Source organism: Thalassophryne amazonica, chromosome 23 (assembly GCF_902500255.1).
Source record: "Thalassophryne amazonica chromosome 23, fThaAma1.1, whole genome shotgun sequence".
In the NCBI taxonomy this organism is placed as follows: domain Eukaryota; kingdom Metazoa; phylum Chordata; class Actinopteri; order Batrachoidiformes; family Batrachoididae; genus Thalassophryne; species Thalassophryne amazonica.
In genome coordinates this window covers 34,023,124-34,044,018 of record NC_047125.1, presented here as the reverse complement: position 1 = coordinate 34,044,018, position 20,895 = coordinate 34,023,124, and the positions used below count along the sequence as shown (strand labels likewise).

The window sequence follows — 20,895 nt, the reverse complement described above, 5'->3', positions numbered from 1 at the left end:
TGCTGCTCAGGGTCTAAAGGTGCCCTGACACTTGCACAACTTTGATGCACACACGTTGTTGTGATGATGCCACCCGCTGTGTTCCCAGCTGGATGCCATGCTTTGTTCTACCATCTGCCACGCGCTGTATGCTGGACGCTGCGTATATAAAATAAATATTTTGTGGTGGATTAATCATTTTCTCTGCAAGTTGGCTGCTGAAAATGGCTCTTATCGCAGAGGACCGCTATAGCCAGAGCTATTCGCACACACATGCGCTGAATGAGCTGGAAAAAGCATTTTGAGCCATCTACAAAAGTAATTATTTATCATGTTTACATTGTCATGGCTTAGTAAAATAGTTGCATGTTCTTTCCTTCTTGTGTGCAGTTGTAAACGGATGTTTATGACATATTTAACATCTCGTTCTAACGGTTCCAACGAGCTGCGCTCTGATGCGATCCGCTGATGCAACCACTCGCTCTGTTCACTTCTTTATTCCAATTGACGAGCTGCACGTTGTGTTGGCGTGCAGAGTGCACCACGTTGCACAACATTTATGCGTGAAAGATTTTTTTGAACATTTCAAAATTCTCGTTACGCAATTGCATGCACCGGCGCCGCTCTCACCTTCAGTCTACACCAGTTAAAGACGAGTTTACTCTCCTGCATGACACAGGGCATGCAAGTATGTGCATCAAAGTTGTGCAAGTGTCAGTGCACCTTAATTGCCAACCAAAAGTCACAGAGTCAGATCCCCTGCCCCCCTTCCATTTTCCAAAGCCACCCCCTGGGGACCACAAGACTCCACAGAACCATGTGGGACCTCCTTAATGGAGACAATGAGGATGCAACAAAAATATAAACACTAAGGGGCAAACAGTCAATGGCCAGAAGAACAACTTTGAATTTATGATTTATTATTACTGGAACCTATTATTTGCATTTATTTTCTGTGGGCTTTGTTTCTTTTGCTTTGTCTTTATTCTATGGCTGTTGCTGTTACTTTTTCAATGATGAACATTAATTACATATTAGATAAGTAACAATCTTCACGCTGTTGTAACACGTGCAGAATGTGTCTTGGCATTGTCTTGCTGAAATAAGCAGGGACGTCCCTGAAAAAGACATTGCTTGGACGGCAGCATGTGTTGCTCCAAAACCTGGATGTACCTTTCAGCATTGATGGTGCCATCACAGATGTGTAAGTTGCCCATGCCATGGGCACTAACACACCCCCATACCATCACAGATGCTGGATTTTGAACTTTGCGCTGGTAACAATCTGGATGGTCTTTTTCCTCTTTTGTCCAGAGGACACGACGTACATGATTTCCAAAAACAATATGAAATGTGGACTCATCAGACCACAGCAGACTTTTCCACTTTGTGTCTGTCCATTTCAAATGAGCTCGGGCCCAGAGAAGGCGGCGGTGTTTCTGGATGTTGTTGATGTTTGGCTTTCACTTTGCATGGTAGAGTTTTAACTTGCACTTGTTGATGTAGCGACAAACTGTGTTAACTGACAATGGTTTTCTGAAGTGTTCCTGAGCCCACGTGGTAAGATCCTTTACACAATGATGTCGGTTTTTAATGCAGTGCTGCCTGAGGGATCGAAGGTCACGGGCATTCAATGTTGGTTTTCAGCCTTGCTACTTACGTGTAGAAAGTTCTCCAGATTCTCTGAATCTTCTGATTATATTATGGACTGTAGATGATGGAATCCCTAAATTCCTTGCAATTCAATGTTGAGAAACATTGTTCTTAAACTGTTGGACTATTTTTTCATGCAGTTGTTCACAAAGTGGTGATCCTTGCCCCATCTTTGCTTGTGAATGGCTGAGCCTTTTGGGGATGTTCCTTTTATACCCAATCATGACACTCACCTGTTTCTAATTAACCTGTTCACCTGTGGAATGTTCCAAACAGGTGTTCTTGGAGCATTCATCAACTTTCCCAGTCTTATGTTGCCCCTGTCCCAGCTTTTTTGAAATGTGTTGCAGGCATCCATTTCAAAATCAGCAAATATTTGCACAAAAACAAAAAAGTCTATCAGTTTGAACATTAAACATCTTGTCTTTGTAGTGTATTCAATTGAATATAGGTGGAAGAGGATTTGCAAATCATTGTAATCTGTTTTTCTTTATATTTCACACAATGTCCCAACTTCATTGGAATTGGGGTTGTACAACATCATCTTGCTGCAGATAGTGTCTCTGTGCATCGTTCAACTATACAGTGCACTTTGCCCAAAGAGATGCTGAATGATGCTGTAATGCAGAGGAAGCCTTTTCTGCGTACATGCCACAAACAGAGTCGCTTGAGGTATGCTAAAACACATTTGGACAAGCCAGCTTCATTTTGGAATAAAGTGCTGTGGATTGATGAAACTAAAACTGAGTTATCTGGACATAACAAGGGGTGGTATGCATGGCTGAAAAAGAACACAGCAGGTACTGGGAATCTTGTTAAAGTTGAGGGTCACATGGATTCCAGTCAATATCAGCAGATTCTTGAGAACAATGTTCATGAATCAGTGACAAAGTTGAAGTTGCGCCGGGGATCTTTCAACAAGACATCGACCCTAAACACTGCTCAAAATCTACTGAGGCATTCATGCAGAGAAACAAGTCCAACGTTCTGGAATGGCCATCTCAGTCCCCAGACCTGAATATTATTGAAAATCTGTGGTGTGATTTTAAGTGGCCTGTCCATGCTCAGAAACCAACAAACCTGAGAGGTTTTGTAAAGAAGAATGGTCCAAAATACCTTCAACCAGAATCCAGACTCTCATTGGAAGCTATAGGAAGCATTTAGAGGCTGTTATTTCTGCAAAAGGAGGATCTACTACATACTGATGTATTTTTTCTGTTGGGGTGCCCAAATTTATGCACCTGCCTAATTTTGTATAAATAATTATTGTACAATTTCTGTAAATACTAGAAACTTCATTTCACTTGGCAAATATCACTGTGTTTGTCTGCTATATGATATATTTAACTGAAAGTTCTGATCCAAACCACCAATGATTTATAAAGGAAAATCATGGAAATCATCGGGGGGAGCCCCCACAAACTTTTACATACAACTGTACTTATCAATCCTTTAACTATATGTACTGTTGCAACATTTTAACATTCATTTGTCATTGTCAGTAAAACTAAATTACAACTGTATTCCATGAGATACTGGAAAAAAAAACACTACAAGAGCAAAGCACAAAAAGTGCACACAATATGAAAATACAATCCGTATAATCATGAATACACACAATATAGCTGAGAAAAGGTCAGTTTTTGTCACTAGCAACCACACATATTCATTTCAGAAGGTCATGGGATCGATTCCTACCTGTGGCCTTTCTGTGTGGAGTTTGCATGTTCTCGAGGTTTCCTCCAACATTTAAACACCTGCAGGTTTGGTGAACTGGAAACTTTAGAATCGTCCAGGTTGCTCTTGAAAAGAGATCTCGATCTCAAAGGGCCTAACCTGGTTAAATTATAAATTTAATTAAAACTCTCGTTTCTATGCCTGGGTTTCCAACATTTCGGGACAAGTATGTAACTTACAATCCAAGCCGTGTCCGCTTCATAAGAAACCTGTAATCCAAAATCATCTGACGTTATGTGTTGTGGTTTTTTTATGCTAACGTTTGGCTCTGTGCGTAAAAAGACAGAAACTGGCAACACCTGCCGGTCCCTCCCAGCCCACTAACGTGGCGTTAAAAGCGGCTCCTTCTCCCAAAAGTGGTTTTTAAGTGGTTTTTCCTCGCCGACAAAAGTGCAATTCATAGTTATTCGTTTAACTGCTGTGTACAGTAAAACAGAGGCGTTAGCCGATTAGCTCGAGGCCTAGCTGCTAGCTTTAGCGTTCACTACGGTTCAAAACACACGCTCATCTTCAACTGATCTCTCATTGGCTGATATTTTTGAAGCTAACCGGCCGCCATATTACCACTCCCATGTCCCGCTCTCGAACGCTCTTACCTATTGATCTTTAATGAGGCGCACAAAACTTTATTCTTTGTAATTTTGTTTAAAAAAAATACCTTCATGTGCAGCTCTAAACTGCGCAAATCGCCAGATCAAAGGCTGTGGACGAACATTTCACCTGTGAGTATGACTGAAATGGGAAGTAATGAACAATAATTTGAAGAGTTCTAGCCCTTATTGCAGCATATAGGCAAAAAATAAAATAAATAAATAAATTAATTAATAATAATAATAATAATAATAAGTGGCTTATTAACTCAGCATGTGTAGCCACATGTGTTTTGTGTTGGACGCACTATTTTAAAACATTTATTAGGTCTATTTGTGCATACTTTTGGAGCTTTATTATATTAGTCTGTAGCTCATGGAGCTATGTGGAATAAATGTTGTCGTTGTTGGGAAAACTAACTCTCCTGTCTCTAGTTAAGACACACACACACACACACACACACACACATACATACATATATATATCAGAAAATGATAATATATAAATCACATAGATTATCAATATACTTCATATCAGGACAGAGAGAGAATGTCTGTACAAAGCAGAGAGAGAATAAAATGTAAATGTAAATTGTCAAATTAACACAAGAACATGTCATCCCTCCCAAAACCATGTTTCCACATGTACAAACTTTATCTGGCTCAAAGCCCTGACAGAGGGCCTGTATATCCACAGAGCTCTCTGCACCTTATTATAATACTGATCATAATACTACATTCTATTTATACAACACTTTATGCAGTGCTAAAAGTCACTTTACAGAACAGAACAAAATAACAAACAACAAAGCAACTTTATTATAGAAAGATAAAAGATAGATACCTTTAAGTGTCCCAGATTGATCTCTTTCAGTGCAGCTTCTTGTTCTGACTTTAACAGAAAGTTAACACCCAAGTCTTTCATCTCCAGCTGTAAATGCTCATCAAAACATTCCAGTCGTATATTTCTGAACTCTTCTGCATCAAACTCCATCGTCAATGTTTACAATGCTCATAAACTTTTAAGTTTCTTAAATATTTATTACGGCCACTCTTAAAACTTAAGTTCTATTTATAATTTTATTACTGGTAAAGTTTAGAATTAATTTAGATGAGATATACTCATTATCTCACAGGAATATATCAATATTATCTGGGAACTACTTTTTGCGCAGGAATTCATCAAGCACGTCGGCCGCGGGCGCGCACTAACACAGAATACCAGAAACTGGAGAGTTGTTCGGCCAAAACGAGAGAGACCACTTTTAGCTTGTCATAAGCTAAGTTTGTGAGAGTGAACATGTCTGTGGATTAAAGTGCCTGATGTGGCACAAGCGCTGCTCTCCTATTGGTCATTGAGGAGAGGGAATTCCACCACTGCTCTCCTATTGGTCGTTGAGGAGAGGGAAATCTAACTCCACAATGGAGGCCAATATTGGCCCAATTCATAATTGGGCTGGTTGTCGGTCTCGTTCAACAAGAACTGTCAAGAAACTTTCTCGTGTGTGGTTGGAGTTGTGTGGAGGTAGGAATACCTTTTTGAATGCTTGAATAACGATGTCACTCGCACAAACAAATAGTGAAAAGATGTTCATTGTGCCCAGAATGTTGGTATTTTGGTCGTTGACCTTTCCGAGCATGGAATGTAAATTAAATATGGTGTTATTGGAAAGCTTCATGAGTGGATTGAAGACTTCCTTAGAGGAAGGAAACTGTGTGTTTGCATAAATGGTAATCACCATTATTGAGGGGAATATGGGGTCCCTCAGGGATTGGTCCTAAGACCTGTTTTGTTCCTAATCTTTGTAAATGAGTTGTCGGTTGTTCTTTCAGCAAAAGTAAAATTTTTTGCAGACAATACAAAATTGTTTCAGCCTCTGCAGTCATTACAGGATTACAGTTGTATTAAGGATGATTTAGATAAGCTATCGGATTGGTCGAAAGAATGGTTACTCAGGTTTAATTGTGAAAATGCAAGGTCATGCACTTTGGTGCAAAAATAAATAAATAAATAAAATCCTTGTTTTTAAGCCTTGTTTTTTTTTTTGTTTTTTTTTTTGCACTTTTTAATTCTAAGTTGGGCAGCACGGTGGCTTAGTGGTTAGCACTGTTGCCTCACAGCGAGAAGGTCACAGGTTCAGTTCCAGTGGTCTTTCTGTGTGGAGTTTGCATGTTCTCCCTGTGTTTGCGTGGGTTTCCTCCGGGTGCTCCGGTTTCCTCCCACATTCAAAGACATGCGGGTTAGGTGGACTGGAATCTTTAAATTGTCCGTAGGTGTGTGTGTGGGTGTGTCTGTGTTTGTTTGTCTGTTTGTGGCCCTGCAACAGACTAGCATCCTGTCCTGGGTGTACCCCGCCTCGCGCTCTATGACTGCTGGGATAGGCTCCAGCCCCCACGACCCTTAATTGGGCTAAGCGGTAGAAGATGAATGAATGAATGAATAATTCTAAGTTAAAAACTTGTTTATTTAAACTGACTTTTAACACCTAGTGGGGAGGTGACATGTTCTGTTTTCATGTGCTGTTTCAAATTTGATTGTATATGTGTTTTATTTTTGTGAATTTGTGTTTTTAATGTTAAGTGCTTTGGACACCAGTTGGTGCTGTAAAGCGCTTTATAAATAAATGTTGATTGATTGATTGATTGATTGATTGCTATGAGTATTACATGACATTACCAGCCTGGGCTCTGTTCTCAGGGTGCAGGACTACTTAGTGTCCCTAGGGTGAATAAGAAGTCTGTGGGTCACAGAGCTTTCTCTTATCGTGCCCCTGTTCTGTGGAATGATCTCCCTGCATCAATAAAACAGTCAGATTCTGTAGAGACTTTCAAGTCCAGACTTAAGACGCATTTATTTTCCCTTTCTTATGGCTAGCATACTGGTATAGTATGTTACTATGCTTTTTACTCCTTTAATACGTTTTATTAGTAAACAGAGCGTGCCGCGGCCTCAACTTTATTTAAATTCTGGGTCTGTTAGTGAAGCTTAGGGCTAGTGGCTGGCGATCACCTCAGTATTTCTTCTGTTTTCTTGTTGCTTAATGCTGACAAATTATACTGTATTTGTTGTCTTTCTGATTCTGTTTTTTTTTCTCTCTGTTTCATGTGCGGTTTCATCCAGAGATGGGTGTGGTGTTCAGAAACCATCCTGTGCATCGGCAACATTTCCTGTACATTCGTTTTGTGAATTGTTTTGTAATTTATGTCTGTATCATGGCCCAAGCAGAGGGTCACCCCTTTGAGTCTGGTCTGCTTGAGGTTTCTTCCTCAGAGGGAGTATTTCCTTACCACTGTTGCTCTGGGGGTTGGTAAGGTTAGACCTTACTTGTGTGAAGCACCTTGAGGTAACTTTGTTGTGATTTGGCGCTGTATGAATGGTAATAAATGGAAATTAAATTGTGGTGCTGTTTGATGCTCCGGTGCGGTGTTGATTGACAACTGAAGTGAGGCTCCTCCTCCTTCAGATATTTATTTATGCTTGTCTGAAATGCAGGATTATGGCTCGAGCCGCGGAATGAAGCCCTGCTGCTTTGCTCTGACGTCACGCCCTGTGACGTTGTTGGTTTGTGTCCTGTCACTCTGACAGATGCGCGTGCGGCCGAGCTGCGTGGTGCAAGGGCGCCCTCATGTGGCTATGTTTAGTAGTGCCATATTAGGATTCAGAAATTGTCGTTTTAAATAGTTTTATTAATAAATTCTTTTGTATTTTGGAGCCACTTATCAGTCTCATATGCAACGAACCTGTGTGTCTTGAGTTGAGGTTGTTTTAATTGCAGAATTCTCTGGGTGAAACTCCCAGGATGGAGTCAGAAGTCCAACCTATCATGTTCAGTCATGATTTCCAATTGTCTTGACAATTAAAAGTAGCTCGTCTGCTTCTCCACATCATGTTATTTGCTTACGGTCCACTTGTGCTAATAAGTGTTGTTATGTGACCACGTAGCAGCTTTAAAAACTGTTGCTTTTATCGTTCTGCATTTAGTCTGACCTTTGCCCCAGTGAGGTTTTTTTTTTTTTGTCGTCTAAAACATGTCTGTCCTTGTGATGACGTCACAGGTGATGTTGAGGACCATCTACAGTGGGCTGATGTCCAGAAGTGTCTCCAGCCAGAGGAGGATGTCTCACAGCAGCTTTGCTGGAAAGGTTGCGATAGTAACTGCATCGACAGACGGGTACGAATTTTGTCACTTTTTCTTATACAAGTTGAAACTTCAGGATGAGCAACAAGGTCTTTTCCAACTCAGGCAGGTGATTTGTGTAGAAAAGTCCATAATGGCAGATGAGTATGCAGAATCTAATTTCAACTGAAATGTCATCTGCACATTCAGTAATTATCATGGCTCTAGGACCATGCTTTGTGGAACACCAAGACATTTGCAAAAGCCTCGACTTCAAGAATTACTGTACTTTTCAGAATCAGCATAGCTGCAGAATCAGCTAAACTCTTACCAAAACATAATCTGCACCATTTTGAACTTGATTTATGTTGAGAAGAAAACTAGGAAGTATAGTGGTTCTAGGACCATGCTTTTAGGTACACCAGCATAATTGAATCAGGCTTGAGATCACATATTGCACTCTGTCTCTCTCTTTCTCCTCGTCAGAATTGGTCTGGCTACAGCCGAGGCTCTTGGGAAGAGAGGAGCCCGCGTGGTGGTGAGCAGCCGGCAACAGGCCAACGTGGACAAGGCCGCGACCTTACTGCAGAGCCAGAACATAGACGTGACTGGAACCACCTGTAATGTCGGTAAAGGAGAGGACAGAGAAAAGCTGGTCCAAACGGTGAGTCCCAGCCCCAGTGAGCTAGGACCTCTTTTTGGGCCGTGGCAACATCACAATGATGAGTTCTGTAATGTTCTCTGTTTGGAACAGGCTGTAGAGCGTTTTGGGGGCATTGACATTCTGGTGTCCAATGCAGCCGTCAACCCATATTTTGGGCCCATTATGGACAGCACTGAATCGGTTTGGGATAAGGTAAACACAAAACAGTCCGAGTTACTGAGGAACAGAGTCTGGAGTCCACAAAAAGGAGGAAAATGATAGAATGTGACTCAGAGCCTGACGGCAGCCATCTGAGTCTTTATGCAGAGAATTATTAAAACACCACCTTCATCTCTGCAGGTCCTGCACATAAACGTGAAGTCGAGCTTCCTCATGACCAAGTGGTGGTGCCTCATATGGTCAAAAGAGGGTGAGTCAAAAACAAAAAATCAATGTCACTGTGGAGGTCAGAAGTCAAATTAATGTTTTCTTTTTAGAGGTGGGAGTGTTGTGTTCGTGTCGTCCGTGACCGGATACCAACCAGCGACGGTCGGATACCAGTCGATAACGGTCAGTGAGAAAAGCCCCCCCCCACACACACATAATTTGGATCACAGAGAAAAGGGGGGACTTTTTGCACAATTTGCACTTCTGGTTGGACAGGAAACATAAGGGAATAAATTCCAATAATCAGCAGGAAAAATGCTGAAGTGGAACAAATAGAAACTTGGGGTCTGTTAATAATTCAGGCCAAACGACTGCACTCTGGCTTCAGTGAAAGCAGTGGTCTCACAAAGGTCAGAGGTCAAACATGCATTTCTGGTCATTTTCTTGGAAAAAATAATTCATACTGACTTGGTGTTATTTAGGTCCAAGATTATTAAATATGGGTCATTCATTTGTGGTTGTTTTCTATTGTGAGCGCCCTCTGCTGGCAGGTTACAAAACAAGAGAAGATAAGAAAGCCTTTATTCATCCCTCAATGGGGAAATTTCAGGGTCACATCGCAGCATAGAACAGTAGGTGTAGACAGAAGGGCATGAAATAAAACAAACAAGCATCTCTTAACTCTTAATCTCTTAACTTGTCTCAAAACACAAATCGTGACATGCAGATGTTTCAGATCCTCAGTGACGTTGTTGTTGGTGCTTCTTTGTGTCCCTGCAGACTTTGGGTCCCTACAGCGTGAGTAAGACGGCCTTGCTGGGTCTGACCCGGGCCCTGGCCCCTGAACTGGCTCAGAGCAACATAAGGGTGAATTGCGTGGCCCCCGGGCTCATCAAGACCCACTTCAGCGCGCCGGTGAGGCTCCACAGAGCTGCAAACAGAACACTGTGTTTTGAGGAGGAAGGCTGTCGTGTTTATTCTGTACTTTGTGCTTCAGTTGTGGGAAAACAAAGACGTGTTGGACGACTTTAAAAGGCAGCTCAGCATTAAGAGGTACGCACGCGCACATTAAGAAGCCTAATGTACGCGTCTGTTGATCCAGAATCGGGCAGCTGGAGATCGGTGCCGTCATCGCCTTCCTGTGTTTATGGATGGCCAAGTGGTGACATTAGGACAGGTCAGAGGTCAACTCTCCACCCTGTGTCTCCAGTTGGACAACTTTACGGAAACCACTGAGACGAGAGTCTCGATTTTGTTTTCTTCTCTGAAAAATCTGGTTTAAAAGTTAAAAAAGTTTTCTTGATCTGACTGATTCACTCGGAGCACTTGATTTAATATTAAATAAAACTTAAAAAGATTTCTGAGTTTTTAAACACCTACAGCTCTTCAGATTCAGAACCAGTTTGTCCCACGGTCATGAACACAGCGTTAAACGAGGACCATTACTTTCAAATTAAAATGAAACTTTATTTTAATAAAAGCACAACATAATTCAGACTTCATTTGTAAGATCAACACAGCTTACAACATAAACAACACTCTGGTTCTAATGGTTGTATTTTGGGGCTGATCAAAAATATAACTGAAATCTGTTTGCTTTGATGAACATGTAAAAACAAAGATGTTATATTAAGTTCTTTCAGCCCCCCCTTTTTAAAATTCACTTGGGGGGCAGGAGGACACCACCTCAAGTCAGATATGGATCAGCTGGACACCCTCCCTGACAAATCCACATTCCATGGAGAATGGGCATAGATGGTCTTGAACCAAGAACCTTCAGCTTTGGAAGAAGTGCACAGACCCCCCCCCCCCCCCCCCCCAAAAAAAAAAACCAAAACAAACAAGCACGGGTAATAAAAACAATCACCATCCATATTTGGTGACAAACATGAAATTGTCTGACTGTCTCAGTGCGGTTGGTTGGGGGCTATTAATTTTCAAAGCATTGATTGATTCCATCATCTGTGTTTGTTGTCAGAAGTCAAGTTGCGTCGCACCATCGCTGGTTTCCAGAACTCCCTCAGAGTGGGGACGTACGTCCCGTACTTGGTCTTGTAGTAACGCCTCTGGAACAGCTGGGGGCAACAAACACCACAGAAAGTAGGTCACAAACACAAAACGGGTTTCCTGTTCTACATTCACATTGTTTGCAGTGTTATATTCTGGAAAAAAAAATAAAGCAACATATTCACACACACAATTCTAAAACCACTATTATTTATTTTTAAATGTCTGTTATAACAATACAAATACTTTCAAGTCAACTTTGTTTTGGTGACTTCCTACAGGTTTTTTATTTTAGATCATGTTTTTCTGCAATAGAATCACTGTAAATTCAGAAAAACAGACTCGTTCGTAAAACACTAAATCAACGTTACGTTTTAAACATGCATTTTATTACAGCTTCCAAAAAAAAAAAAAAAAAAAAAAAAAAAAAAAAAATCATTTTAAGGATTTTGGCTGTTTGACAAATTAATGCTGCAACAATTAATCAACTATTAAATTGACAACTGTTTTGATAATCGAATCATTTTGTCTAAATTCTCAGATTTCAGCTTCTTGAGTATCTTTTGGATTATTTGACTCGTTTCTTTAATCTGCTCTGACAGTAAACTGAATATTTAACAACTGACTGCTCAATCACTGACCTTACTGATTTTTTGATTATGAAAATAACCATGACTTGGAGTCCCGTCAGGAATACAAACCCTGCCTTTGAAGTTCTTTGTTGCCTCGTCTTCAGAATCTGCGACATAATCTTCAACATCACCAGAAACCACTGACACAGCTAAACACAAAGACACAAAATGAAATAAATTAATCTTTCTGCATGAAATGTTCTTTTCTGCATGAAATGTTCTTTTCTATAACTGACTGGTTGTGATAAATTACCAGAGTTAATCCGCTGGTGAGAGGAGCCATTTAGATTCTGCAGCTCGCAGTGATTTCTGTCAAACAGACGATTCAGGTTTCAGAGTGAATTCCAAAAAACAATTACAACAGACTGCACCCAAACACTTAATACAAGTTTTAAGACTTAGACAGGAAATCACACTGAAAATGAAACTGCAATAATTGTATTTGTAAATCTTAAAGCATAAATCACTTAATAAAGCAGTAAAAATGTTCAAGTCATCATCACAAATGTTTTCATCCAAATATGTCAACTAAGTTACATTTGACTTGTTTCATTGCAGACGTACAAACCAAAGATCATTTGTTCCCTCAGTCTGTTTAATTTCATCATTTTCATCTATTCATGCATTTCAGTCCTGTAACATGTTCCAAAAAATGTTGGAATGCTAAAACATTTCTCACAACACTCGACATCTTATCATTGAGATAAGAGTAACGAAGCTTCTCAGGTGTTACTTTGTCCCATTCTTCTTGTCAACACATCTTAAGGTGTCCAACAGTGTAGCGGTTATTGTTGTTGCATTTTTACATTTCAAAGTTCTCCACATTTATCTGCTGGTTCAGGACTGCACGGTCAGTCGAGTATCTGTCCCCTCTTTTTCTGCAGCCATGTCTTTGTAATAAGTGCAGAATGTGTCCTGTTGTAAAATACATGTACTTCCCCAAGAACATCTTAAAGGCAGCATACGTTGCTCTAAAAGCTCAGTGTTCCTTTCTGCATTAATGCTGCATCACAGAGCGTGAATTACCTTTGAGAAGGGCACACACAACCCCAGACCATGACAAACCCTGGATGTTGGACTTGTTGCCAATAATGGTTTGGACGGTCCTTTTTAGCTTTGGTCTGCCTTTGGAAACATCCATTTCTTGCAAAAAAAAAAAAAAGGCCTGGAACAGTGATTCATCTAAGCTCAACACACGTCCACTGTGTGATGGTCCAATCCAGACGCCCCCGAACGCAGATTAATTTTACATTTTAAGAGACATTTGTGAATGTAACTCTGCATTGTAGAGCTTGGTAAGGCTTTCCCAAAGGATCAGAGACGCAGTGTTCAGTTTGACCTTGCACCTTTTATGCAGTAACATTCCTCCAGATTCCTTTGATTTGTTTGGTATTTTGCACTGTAGAGGAATAAACATGCAAACCCCTTCCAATATTTCTTTGAAGAACATCGTTTTAAAACAGTTCCTTTATTTTCTCATGCATTTTGTTTGGTTTCTGACAAGTTGAAGATCCTCTGTCCATCTTCAAAAACTCAGCCTCTTTGATACTGTTTTTTATATCATGATTTCACCATCACTTGTTTGACTTTTTTAAAAGCTCATTACAATCTTAAATCTGCCTGCAGCCCAACTTTTCTGAAATTTGTTGCAGGAATGGATTCATATTTACTGAAATGAAGTTGACTACACAAAAGGTGAAACATCTCAGGTTCATACGGTCTGCGATGAAACGGAAGTCAAACATTAAGAATCTGTGGATTTGTTTTTTTTGTTGTTTAATTTTCAGTTATAAAAATCAAATCACTCACACAGCACACTAAATATAAACAGCTTCTTACTCTTTATCATTCAAGCCGAAATCCAAGCGCAGTTTTTCAGGCTTGCCGTTGGTCCGAGCTCTTACTGGAGACGCCCTCCGCTGGTTCTGGCTGCACACGTGAGAGGACGTCCCTCGCACACTCGTCCCATCTGAGCTGGTGGACGTCATCTGGAGTCTGTCAACGACAACTCTGGGCTGATTCAGCAGACAACACTGAAAGACAGAATGGAGGGAGGGGTCTTCTGGCAGACGCAGCGTTTTCACGCCCAGACGGTTCAAGTGGGATGTTAGCGCGTCAACTTCTTCGTCGACAGTCTGGACTTTGCTCTTGGTTACATTTTGGCTCTGACTGAGCGTGCAGGATTCACTAATCAAACTCCTACTTATTCTCCTCCTTGCTGAAGTGGCCACGCCCTCCCCTCCTTCTTCAGACTCGTTTTCTGTGCACGGCTGTGTGCGTTTCATTGTCCCACCGCAGCCTAAAACACTCAGCGTCTCTTCCAGCTGTCCTGGTTCTGCTACTTTTACTTCATCAGCACTCCGCCTCCTTTTAACTGCTGGGAATTTCAAATTATTTTTGAGGGGTACATTTGTTTCATTTTTTAAGCTAGCTGCATCGCCCCCCATCAGTGCGTTTTTATTAACCAAGTTCATGACTGGCACATCTTCATTAGACATGAGTCCAAAAACCGGCGTGATAAACGGCGCTTTGTGTGAAGAGGTGTCTCTCATATGACCGGAAGCGTCGGGTTGGCCCCCTGATCCTGAAGGTTTATCTGATGCTACTCTTCCAGACAGTGGGAGAGAAAGTGAGCTCAGGATGGATTCTCCCAGGTTTGGGGGGAGAGATGCTGGAAAACCAAAGCACAACATGTAGACAATTAGAAAGACGAGGAATCCACATGAAAACTTTTTTTTTTTTTTTGCAGGTGTGACGTTATCCTACCCGCTGAGCTGAGGTGACCGAGGCAGGATTCATGCTCAAGCAGAGTCTTCAGAAGCTGGGGTTGAGTGGCCACCTGCGCACACTCCTCCAGGACAGCAGGGGCAGTGCTGAGCCACGACACAGTCTGGAAACAGAAAACTTCTCCCTTCAAACGACATCAAATATTCGACCTGCTATCAAACTTTTCTTTCTTTTTTAAACAGTGATGAGATTTAAACAGCTGCCTACATTCAGAGGGACAGACTGACTGTTAAAAGCAGAGCGATGAACACCGACACAGTTATTTGTGACAGAAGAAGTGTTGAAAAGCACGCAGCACCTGTTTGAGGTTTGGCACAGGGAGCAGCTGGTCCAGTCGAACCAGGAACTCCCACAGCAGCTTCTCCAACTCCTGGTCAAAAGTTGGACCATAATCCACCAAAAACTCCTCCTGTTCACAGGAGAGAACACACACACACACACACACTTATCTCTGATCCCAATGAGACTAAAACAGCATCAAACCGCCGCTGTGACACAAGGACTGACCTGGAAGAACCGTTCTCTTTCATCCGGGTCTGTCAGCAGGGTCTGAACGAACTCGTGGAAACTAGAAACTGTTTTCATGATTTTTACATCTTCAGTCTCAAGAGAGAAAAGAGAAAAAAATGCACACTTCATACAACAGTTTAACAATCATTTGTCATTAAAAAACAAAAATCTGAATTAAATCGTGTTTGAGTGGTGGAGCTGGAACATCCAGTCTGTGGAATTTGGATCTTTGCAAAGATAACGTGATGTAACTTTATGAACAAATCAGATTGTCTAATGTATTGAAGCCCCATCACCCACTCTTAAACATGACATTCGTTCAGTTCACTTGGTATGAAATACTGTGACATTCTACGACAAAACATTTCATTTGTTTGCACTGAACCATACACAATTAACCAGTAGATTTCATTTATCAAGATGCTTTCAATGATTCAAAAGGTTCATCACACAAACCACAAGACTGATCATAAACTGATGCATTTATTTTGCAGTGACAACAACTACCTTTTTTCTGCATATTTAAAACAGTGTTTTAAATAATTTACCACAGGACAGGCTGAGGACGTTGATGGGACGACAGGAGCTCGGATCCTTTCCAGGTGAGGTTGAATCAATTCAGCATCAGGCTGTTTGCTGCAGAGCTCCAGGATTAACTACAGGGCAAGGGAAAAAAGATAATAATAATGATATCCTATTAGCCACACAATGGGAGAAAATTAAAAAAACAATGCTCCCTGTCAAGACATGGTCCAATCACGTGTACTTTGACTTAATAGATAAATTTTAAGACAATATCTTGTCAAAACATATTTTAAGACAGGAGACAATCTATGATGCAAAAAGAGCAAACCCTTAAAAATAAGAAGGTCAAACCAGTTTGTTTATTAGTCATGTTTAACCCTGTCCGGCTCAGTCACTCACCCGTGCCCTCAGCCCCAGCGTCAGCCTGCCCTGGTGTCTCAGCGTGAGCAACCCAGGGACACCGTCACAGGCCGACGTCACAAATTCCTCCACAGTCCCATAATGCATCACATCTCTCTGCTTCATCACCTTCCAGACCGCTGCAGACACCAAACGCACAGGAGGAGCCAAGAGCTGAAGTGCAGGGAAAGGAAGTGTAGAATCTGTGGAGGAAGAAAAAGAGATTGAGTCATCCAGTTTTCCATCACCAAATAATGATATAGTTGATCATTGCTCAGTGGTTGAAAGTTTATGAAAAACCAATACCATGTTTTCCTGTTTACATCTCAAAAACGAGGGTTTCCTCCCGTTCCGTTTAATTTTAAAACACATGATCTGATAGTGTCATAAGCAGACCTGCTGCGTAAACTACCCAACATCATCCTCACATCTCTAACCTGAACCCAAATAATATGGCTTGAGTATTAACTTTGTCATTCTCTTCCTTTACAGCTTTGATGCCATTATGTCCCTCTTTATCTTATGATAATCACAGCAGTTTGTTTGGATGCCATACGGAGGAACATGAGGACTATCACTATCCACATAGTTTTTTTTTTTTAATTAATGTGTTTAAAGTGCATAAAACCACCAGTATTCAAGGTTCTAATCTGGAAATATTTGAGTTGAAATAGTTATACAGCAAGGAAAAATGAAACTAAACTTCTATAAAGATGATGTAAATGTATTTTGTTGAGAAAATTAACTCTGAACAGCTGAAAATAATCACCAGATAAGTTCAAAGTTGAGTTTAAGTTGAGTAAATTACAGTTTTTAGATTTTGGACTGTTTGATTGGGATAAGTTAGATCAGGATGCATCTTTAGGTTCTTTGAAGTTGTGATGACCCATTTCTGACATTTGACAAATTATGATTAACTGCAAAAATTAACCAACTAGATAATCATAGTTAGCTTCTGCCAGGTTTGACTTTTCTTAAAAATAAGTCACAGATGAAAACGCAGGTGCAAATAAACTGCAGAGTTTAAACACAAACACTTATTTATAGCCAAGATAAAAACGAAACAGAACTGAAAATAACCAGGATGTTTGGAAAATGTTTTACATCAAGTTTTACTGCTTTTAGAGTTTGCCATAATTATCTTTACATATAACCTTGACAAAATCATTCAGAATAAAAAGTTTACGCATGCGACATAAAGGTTCATACCATATTCACGAAGTTTGCAATATGCACGAGTGAACACACAAAACCTGACCAAAACCAGTTTTATTTATATTTAAACCCGCTGATTAATAACTTTAACTTACCGTTTTCTTTTTTTTTCGTTGTCGTCATCGTTACTGATGAAGCTAAACTGTTAGCTTAGCAACGACTTTTCTAAACTAAGCTAGCACGAAAGAATGTCTCCTTAAACACTTCACAACGGTAAAGCCTTTTTAAAATGTTTCTTTTGCAGCTTTCCACAAACGTTTAATAAGATAGTCGGTGTTTTTCGATATCTAACGCTTTAATGTCGCGTCTGTCAAAAAAAAACAAAAAAAACCCTCGACGCGCCGTTTCGCAGGTTCTCATTCTCGCGCCTTCAGCGGAGGAGAGCGTTTGAACTGTTTCTTCGAGCGTCCCGCGCGGGCGGAGCTTAGACCAGCAACACCAACTGAACTTACATACATACGTACATAAATAAAAATCCGCCTCAGCGTGCATTGTACATCTTAAATATAAACGCATCTGACTTTACGTTCGGCTGTGACGTCAATTTATGGTGCCTTCAAGTCTGCTTTGTTTCTGCCTTTTCACAATGTGTTTTGACGTGTTTCCGTCATTGAACTCTACACTGCCGATGGTTATAACGCAGCTTTTAACGAAAGACATGAAACACAGCACACACTTTTCTTTTTGTGTCGTCCACCTGGGCAGTGACACACCCACTTTTATTTTCACGTGTGTCAAATTAGGGAGGTCACATGACATGAAGCCGTGTGATAGGCGGCACAAGAAGCCAACAGAAAACTGGGATACGATAACAAAAATACAACAATCTTCAAATGATTCGTGTGATTGTATGCTCAGTGAAAGTTTAAAAGAAGGTTTACATCAAATTTACTGTCACCTATCTTGTAGCTACATTTTAAGCATTAATTTACTCAAATTTCCCGTCGTATATTGGTATTACTTTAAAAATTATTGAGAATTTTTATTACATTTGGTTGTGGTTTTGTCTTAAACGTTCTCAAAGTGCCGTAAATCTTACTCTGCATGCTGAATTTATCCTCTAATATTTACATTTTGAAAGGCTTTCGATTTTTGTTCATCTAACCACCTGCACAAGTCATTGCTGCTTGTTTATCATTTTGCAAAAATATTTAATATAAATGTACTATTTTCATTTTATTTATGCAAAACTTTATTTTGTAATGTTACCTTTTTCAATGCATTTTTCTCCATTAAAACAAAAAAACTAAACAGGGTTTTGCATCTCAAATGGTGAAAATATCTTTTAGCACTTCAGTTTTCTTCCCCAAACAGACCAAAACACAATTAAGAAAAAAGTGTCAAAGCTTGAACTATGCTTATTTTTTACAGCTGTCATAAAATTGACAAGCGATGGAAAATACAGACATACAAAAATACTGTATATATTGTGTAATTATAAATACTATGTAATGGCTGAGAATAACCGCATATTTATTTTAAAAGCTCAAACTTGTTCCTGAAGAATATCTGATCAGTTTCCTCTGCAGAACATCTTGTCTTGTGTCCTACATACGTTCCATCATTAGAATCTGGCGTCAGTGTGTGAGATTCAAAGATATCCTACTTTCAACACGTGCTCTATGAGCTCTGATGGGGGCTGATCTTAGAATGATCACTACAGAGGTCAGGCTGTACGGCAGGAGGGGAAAAAATTAACTCATTGTCAACGTGGGTGTCAGAGGAACCCTGAGTCGGTGTAAGGTGAAGCTGTGGACGGCGTAGATGCAAGCCATCATGGATCCGTGTTGAGTCCTGGCTGTCGGTTCATTCACAGGGCAGGAGCGTGAGTCATCGTCTGTGTCGCCTGGTCCAACTTCCTCGTCGTTTCACAGAACAGGCTGCGGCTGCTGTGTGAGCAGGACGCCAAAGCGTTTCTTCAATGTCACCCGGTGCCGAGAGAATTTGTCATCTGGGGAGAAGCGGGCCGGGTGGGCTGAGCCCGTGGGCTGACCTGTCGGATCCATCTTCTGAGAAGTGAAAAGAGGGCGGAAACAAGAAACGGGCTTTAAAAACAGCTTTAGTAAAGAAGAAGAAGAAAAATAAAGGAATTACAAGTACAGTGTGATGTAAAGGTGTTTATTCCTAAGTAAACTTTTTTGTGTGTGGAAAACTACTTACATAAATCTTTCTTCTCACATTTCATTTCAATTTGAGGTATTTTAGTTGAGTACCTCTATTTTTCTGCCATTTCATAATTCTGTTGTCCTAAATTTGAATCTTACTACTTAGATTAACAGTCCAAAATGTAACAAACACATTATACGACTTAACTACTCGGCAGCAGTCTGTAAACTACGAAATAAATGCATTAAAATAATTTAATCATTTAACATGCATTATTGTGAAACGTGTCGTTCCGCACGATTTTTACTTTTAGTTCTCAAAATACATTTTGAAGATTATTTTTGAGGGGGGTTGGGGGGTATTAGTACGCGATCCAACTACTTTTTTCCCCTCACCCGATTTTAAATTAAATAAAACGAGGACCCACGTGTTCAAAGGAAGCCTTATGGCGTCATAATGTTACCTTCAGCGTGTAAACTCTTTCCCCGTTTTCATTCAGATAAAAGTGCAGAAACATCGTGACTGGAAACTTAAAATAAAAAAACTGTAACAACTGATTTGTTCAACGTGAAACAAAACGCAGCGATTTAAGAGTCTCCTTAAAACGTTCACGCGGTAACAAAAAAGAAAAAAATCCACAGGAAGTAGTATTCTTCTTATTATTATTATTCGTCGTCGTCTTCTTATGTAGCACCACCTACTGCACCGGAGGGTGTAGCGGCAAAGTTTCTAGTTTATTGAATTTCTTTTTTTTACCCTCACTGTGTGCTTTAATACTATAACAATTAAAGCATTAAGACAATAAATGGTGAAAAGCAAAACATATGCATATAGTATCTTAATTTTAACTCAAAAGACAGAGGCAAATGTTAGACAAAGCCAAGAAATGTTATGAAAGTTCTCCTTTAGTTAACATTTGAGGTCTGAATGGCAACATTTTCGTTTCCAATCAGTGACTGAAATATAATCATTCTTCTTGTATTATGAGAGTTTGGATAAATGGATAATGGCTGAGCCATAGGGTTCTAACCCCCCAACATAATGAAAACTTTATTTCATTTTTTTAATCTTTCAACCAAGTTAATACTTCGCACAAAAAAGAAACATAATTAGTGCAAAGTGAAAGTCTTGTGTCAGAAATGATACGCTGTTTCTAAATGCTCAAAACTCTAAATAGAACTTTTAAAAATAATTATTTCCAAATGTTTAAAGTACAGTAACATCTCATGTAGAGTGACCATCAAAAATAAAGATTAGCAAAACCAAAGTTTTTTTCCAGTGTAGTTTCATGTACAAATATTATTTTATATTATTTGTATTTATTTAATTTTGACAAGCTATATTACAAAAGATACTATTTTAAAAACTAAACTCATTTCATTACATTGTTTTTAAAAAGTACAAAATTTCAGCATTCTTTTCCATCTTTATTATTTCTTCTATTTTTTTTAGAGAGCGAGAGATAATAGAGAAGTCTGTGAGATATCTTCTGTCTTCAAATGTGACCTGTGACTCGGGTGACCAGATGTCCCACTTTGTGCCCCAAACCTTTTGGTGTTCTGACAGACATCCAGGCTTCAGTTTAAACACCCAGTCACCCCACCTGT

General features: G+C 39.9%; 3 protein-coding genes across 4 annotated transcripts; 1 reads left to right on the top strand and 2 right to left on the bottom strand.

Annotated features, from left to right (window-relative positions):
• Window positions 1-8,003: 8,003 nt before the first annotated feature.
• On the top strand, window positions 8,004-10,391 carry LOC117504600 (dehydrogenase/reductase SDR family member 4-like). Its single transcript, XM_034164088.1, is given in 8 exon segments — window positions 8,004-8,131; window positions 8,564-8,741; window positions 8,832-8,933; window positions 9,081-9,120; window positions 9,123-9,150; window positions 9,218-9,269; window positions 9,888-10,022; window positions 10,105-10,391. Coding segments are annotated over 8 exon segments (738 nt in total). The 3' UTR covers window positions 10,180-10,391.
• A 162-nt stretch (window positions 10,392-10,553) lies between these two features.
• Window positions 10,554-19,008, bottom strand: tinf2 (TERF1 (TRF1)-interacting nuclear factor 2). Of its 2 annotated transcripts, none has more exons than XM_034164082.1 (10): window positions 18,882-19,008; window positions 15,968-16,170; window positions 15,592-15,699; window positions 15,041-15,136; window positions 14,832-14,942; window positions 14,513-14,636; window positions 13,586-14,417; window positions 12,000-12,055; window positions 11,816-11,895; window positions 10,554-11,182 (listed from the first exon to the last, which is right to left on the bottom strand). In XM_034164082.1, the coding sequence occupies exons 1-10, from the start codon at window positions 18,958-18,960 to the stop codon at window positions 11,066-11,068; spliced, it is 1,806 nt and encodes a 601-aa protein (XP_034019973.1). In that variant the 5' UTR covers window positions 18,961-19,008; the 3' UTR covers window positions 10,554-11,065. The 2 variants fall into 2 exon arrangements, with proteins under 2 accessions (XP_034019973.1, XP_034019974.1); XM_034164083.1 differs by lacking the exon at window positions 18,882-19,008 and adding an exon at window positions 17,278-17,570.
• LOC117504598 (H/ACA ribonucleoprotein complex subunit 3) lies at window positions 18,911-19,908 on the bottom strand. The gene is made up of 2 exons (XM_034164086.1): window positions 19,752-19,908; window positions 18,911-19,191 (listed from the first exon to the last, which is right to left on the bottom strand). Exons 1-2 carry the CDS (start codon window positions 19,803-19,805, stop codon window positions 19,051-19,053), a joined length of 195 nt encoding a protein of 64 aa, XP_034019977.1. The 5' UTR covers window positions 19,806-19,908; the 3' UTR covers window positions 18,911-19,050.
• Between the last annotated feature and the right edge of the window lie 987 nt (window positions 19,909-20,895).

Excerpts from the sequence above, each read along its gene's own strand:
- tinf2 (XM_034164082.1), bottom strand. The coding sequence starts at position 18,960 with ATGATGGCTTGCATCTACGCCGTCCACAGCTTCACCTTACACCGACTC. Across the intron at positions 16,171-18,881 it reads GACACCCACGTTGACAATGA|ATTCTACACTTCCTTTCCCT; the intron begins GTTAATTTTTTC and ends CTTCCTCCACAG. Across the intron at positions 15,700-15,967 it reads CGCTGGGGCTGAGGGCACGG|TTAATCCTGGAGCTCTGCAG; the intron begins GTGAGTGACTGA and ends CTTGCCCTGTAG.
- LOC117504598 (XM_034164086.1), bottom strand. The coding sequence starts at position 19,805 with ATGTTTCTGCACTTTTATCTGAATGAAAACGGGGAAAGAGTTTACACG. Across the intron at positions 19,192-19,751 it reads AAAGAGTTTACACGCTGAAG|AAGATGGATCCGACAGGTCA; the intron begins GTAACATTATGA and ends TTCACTTCTCAG.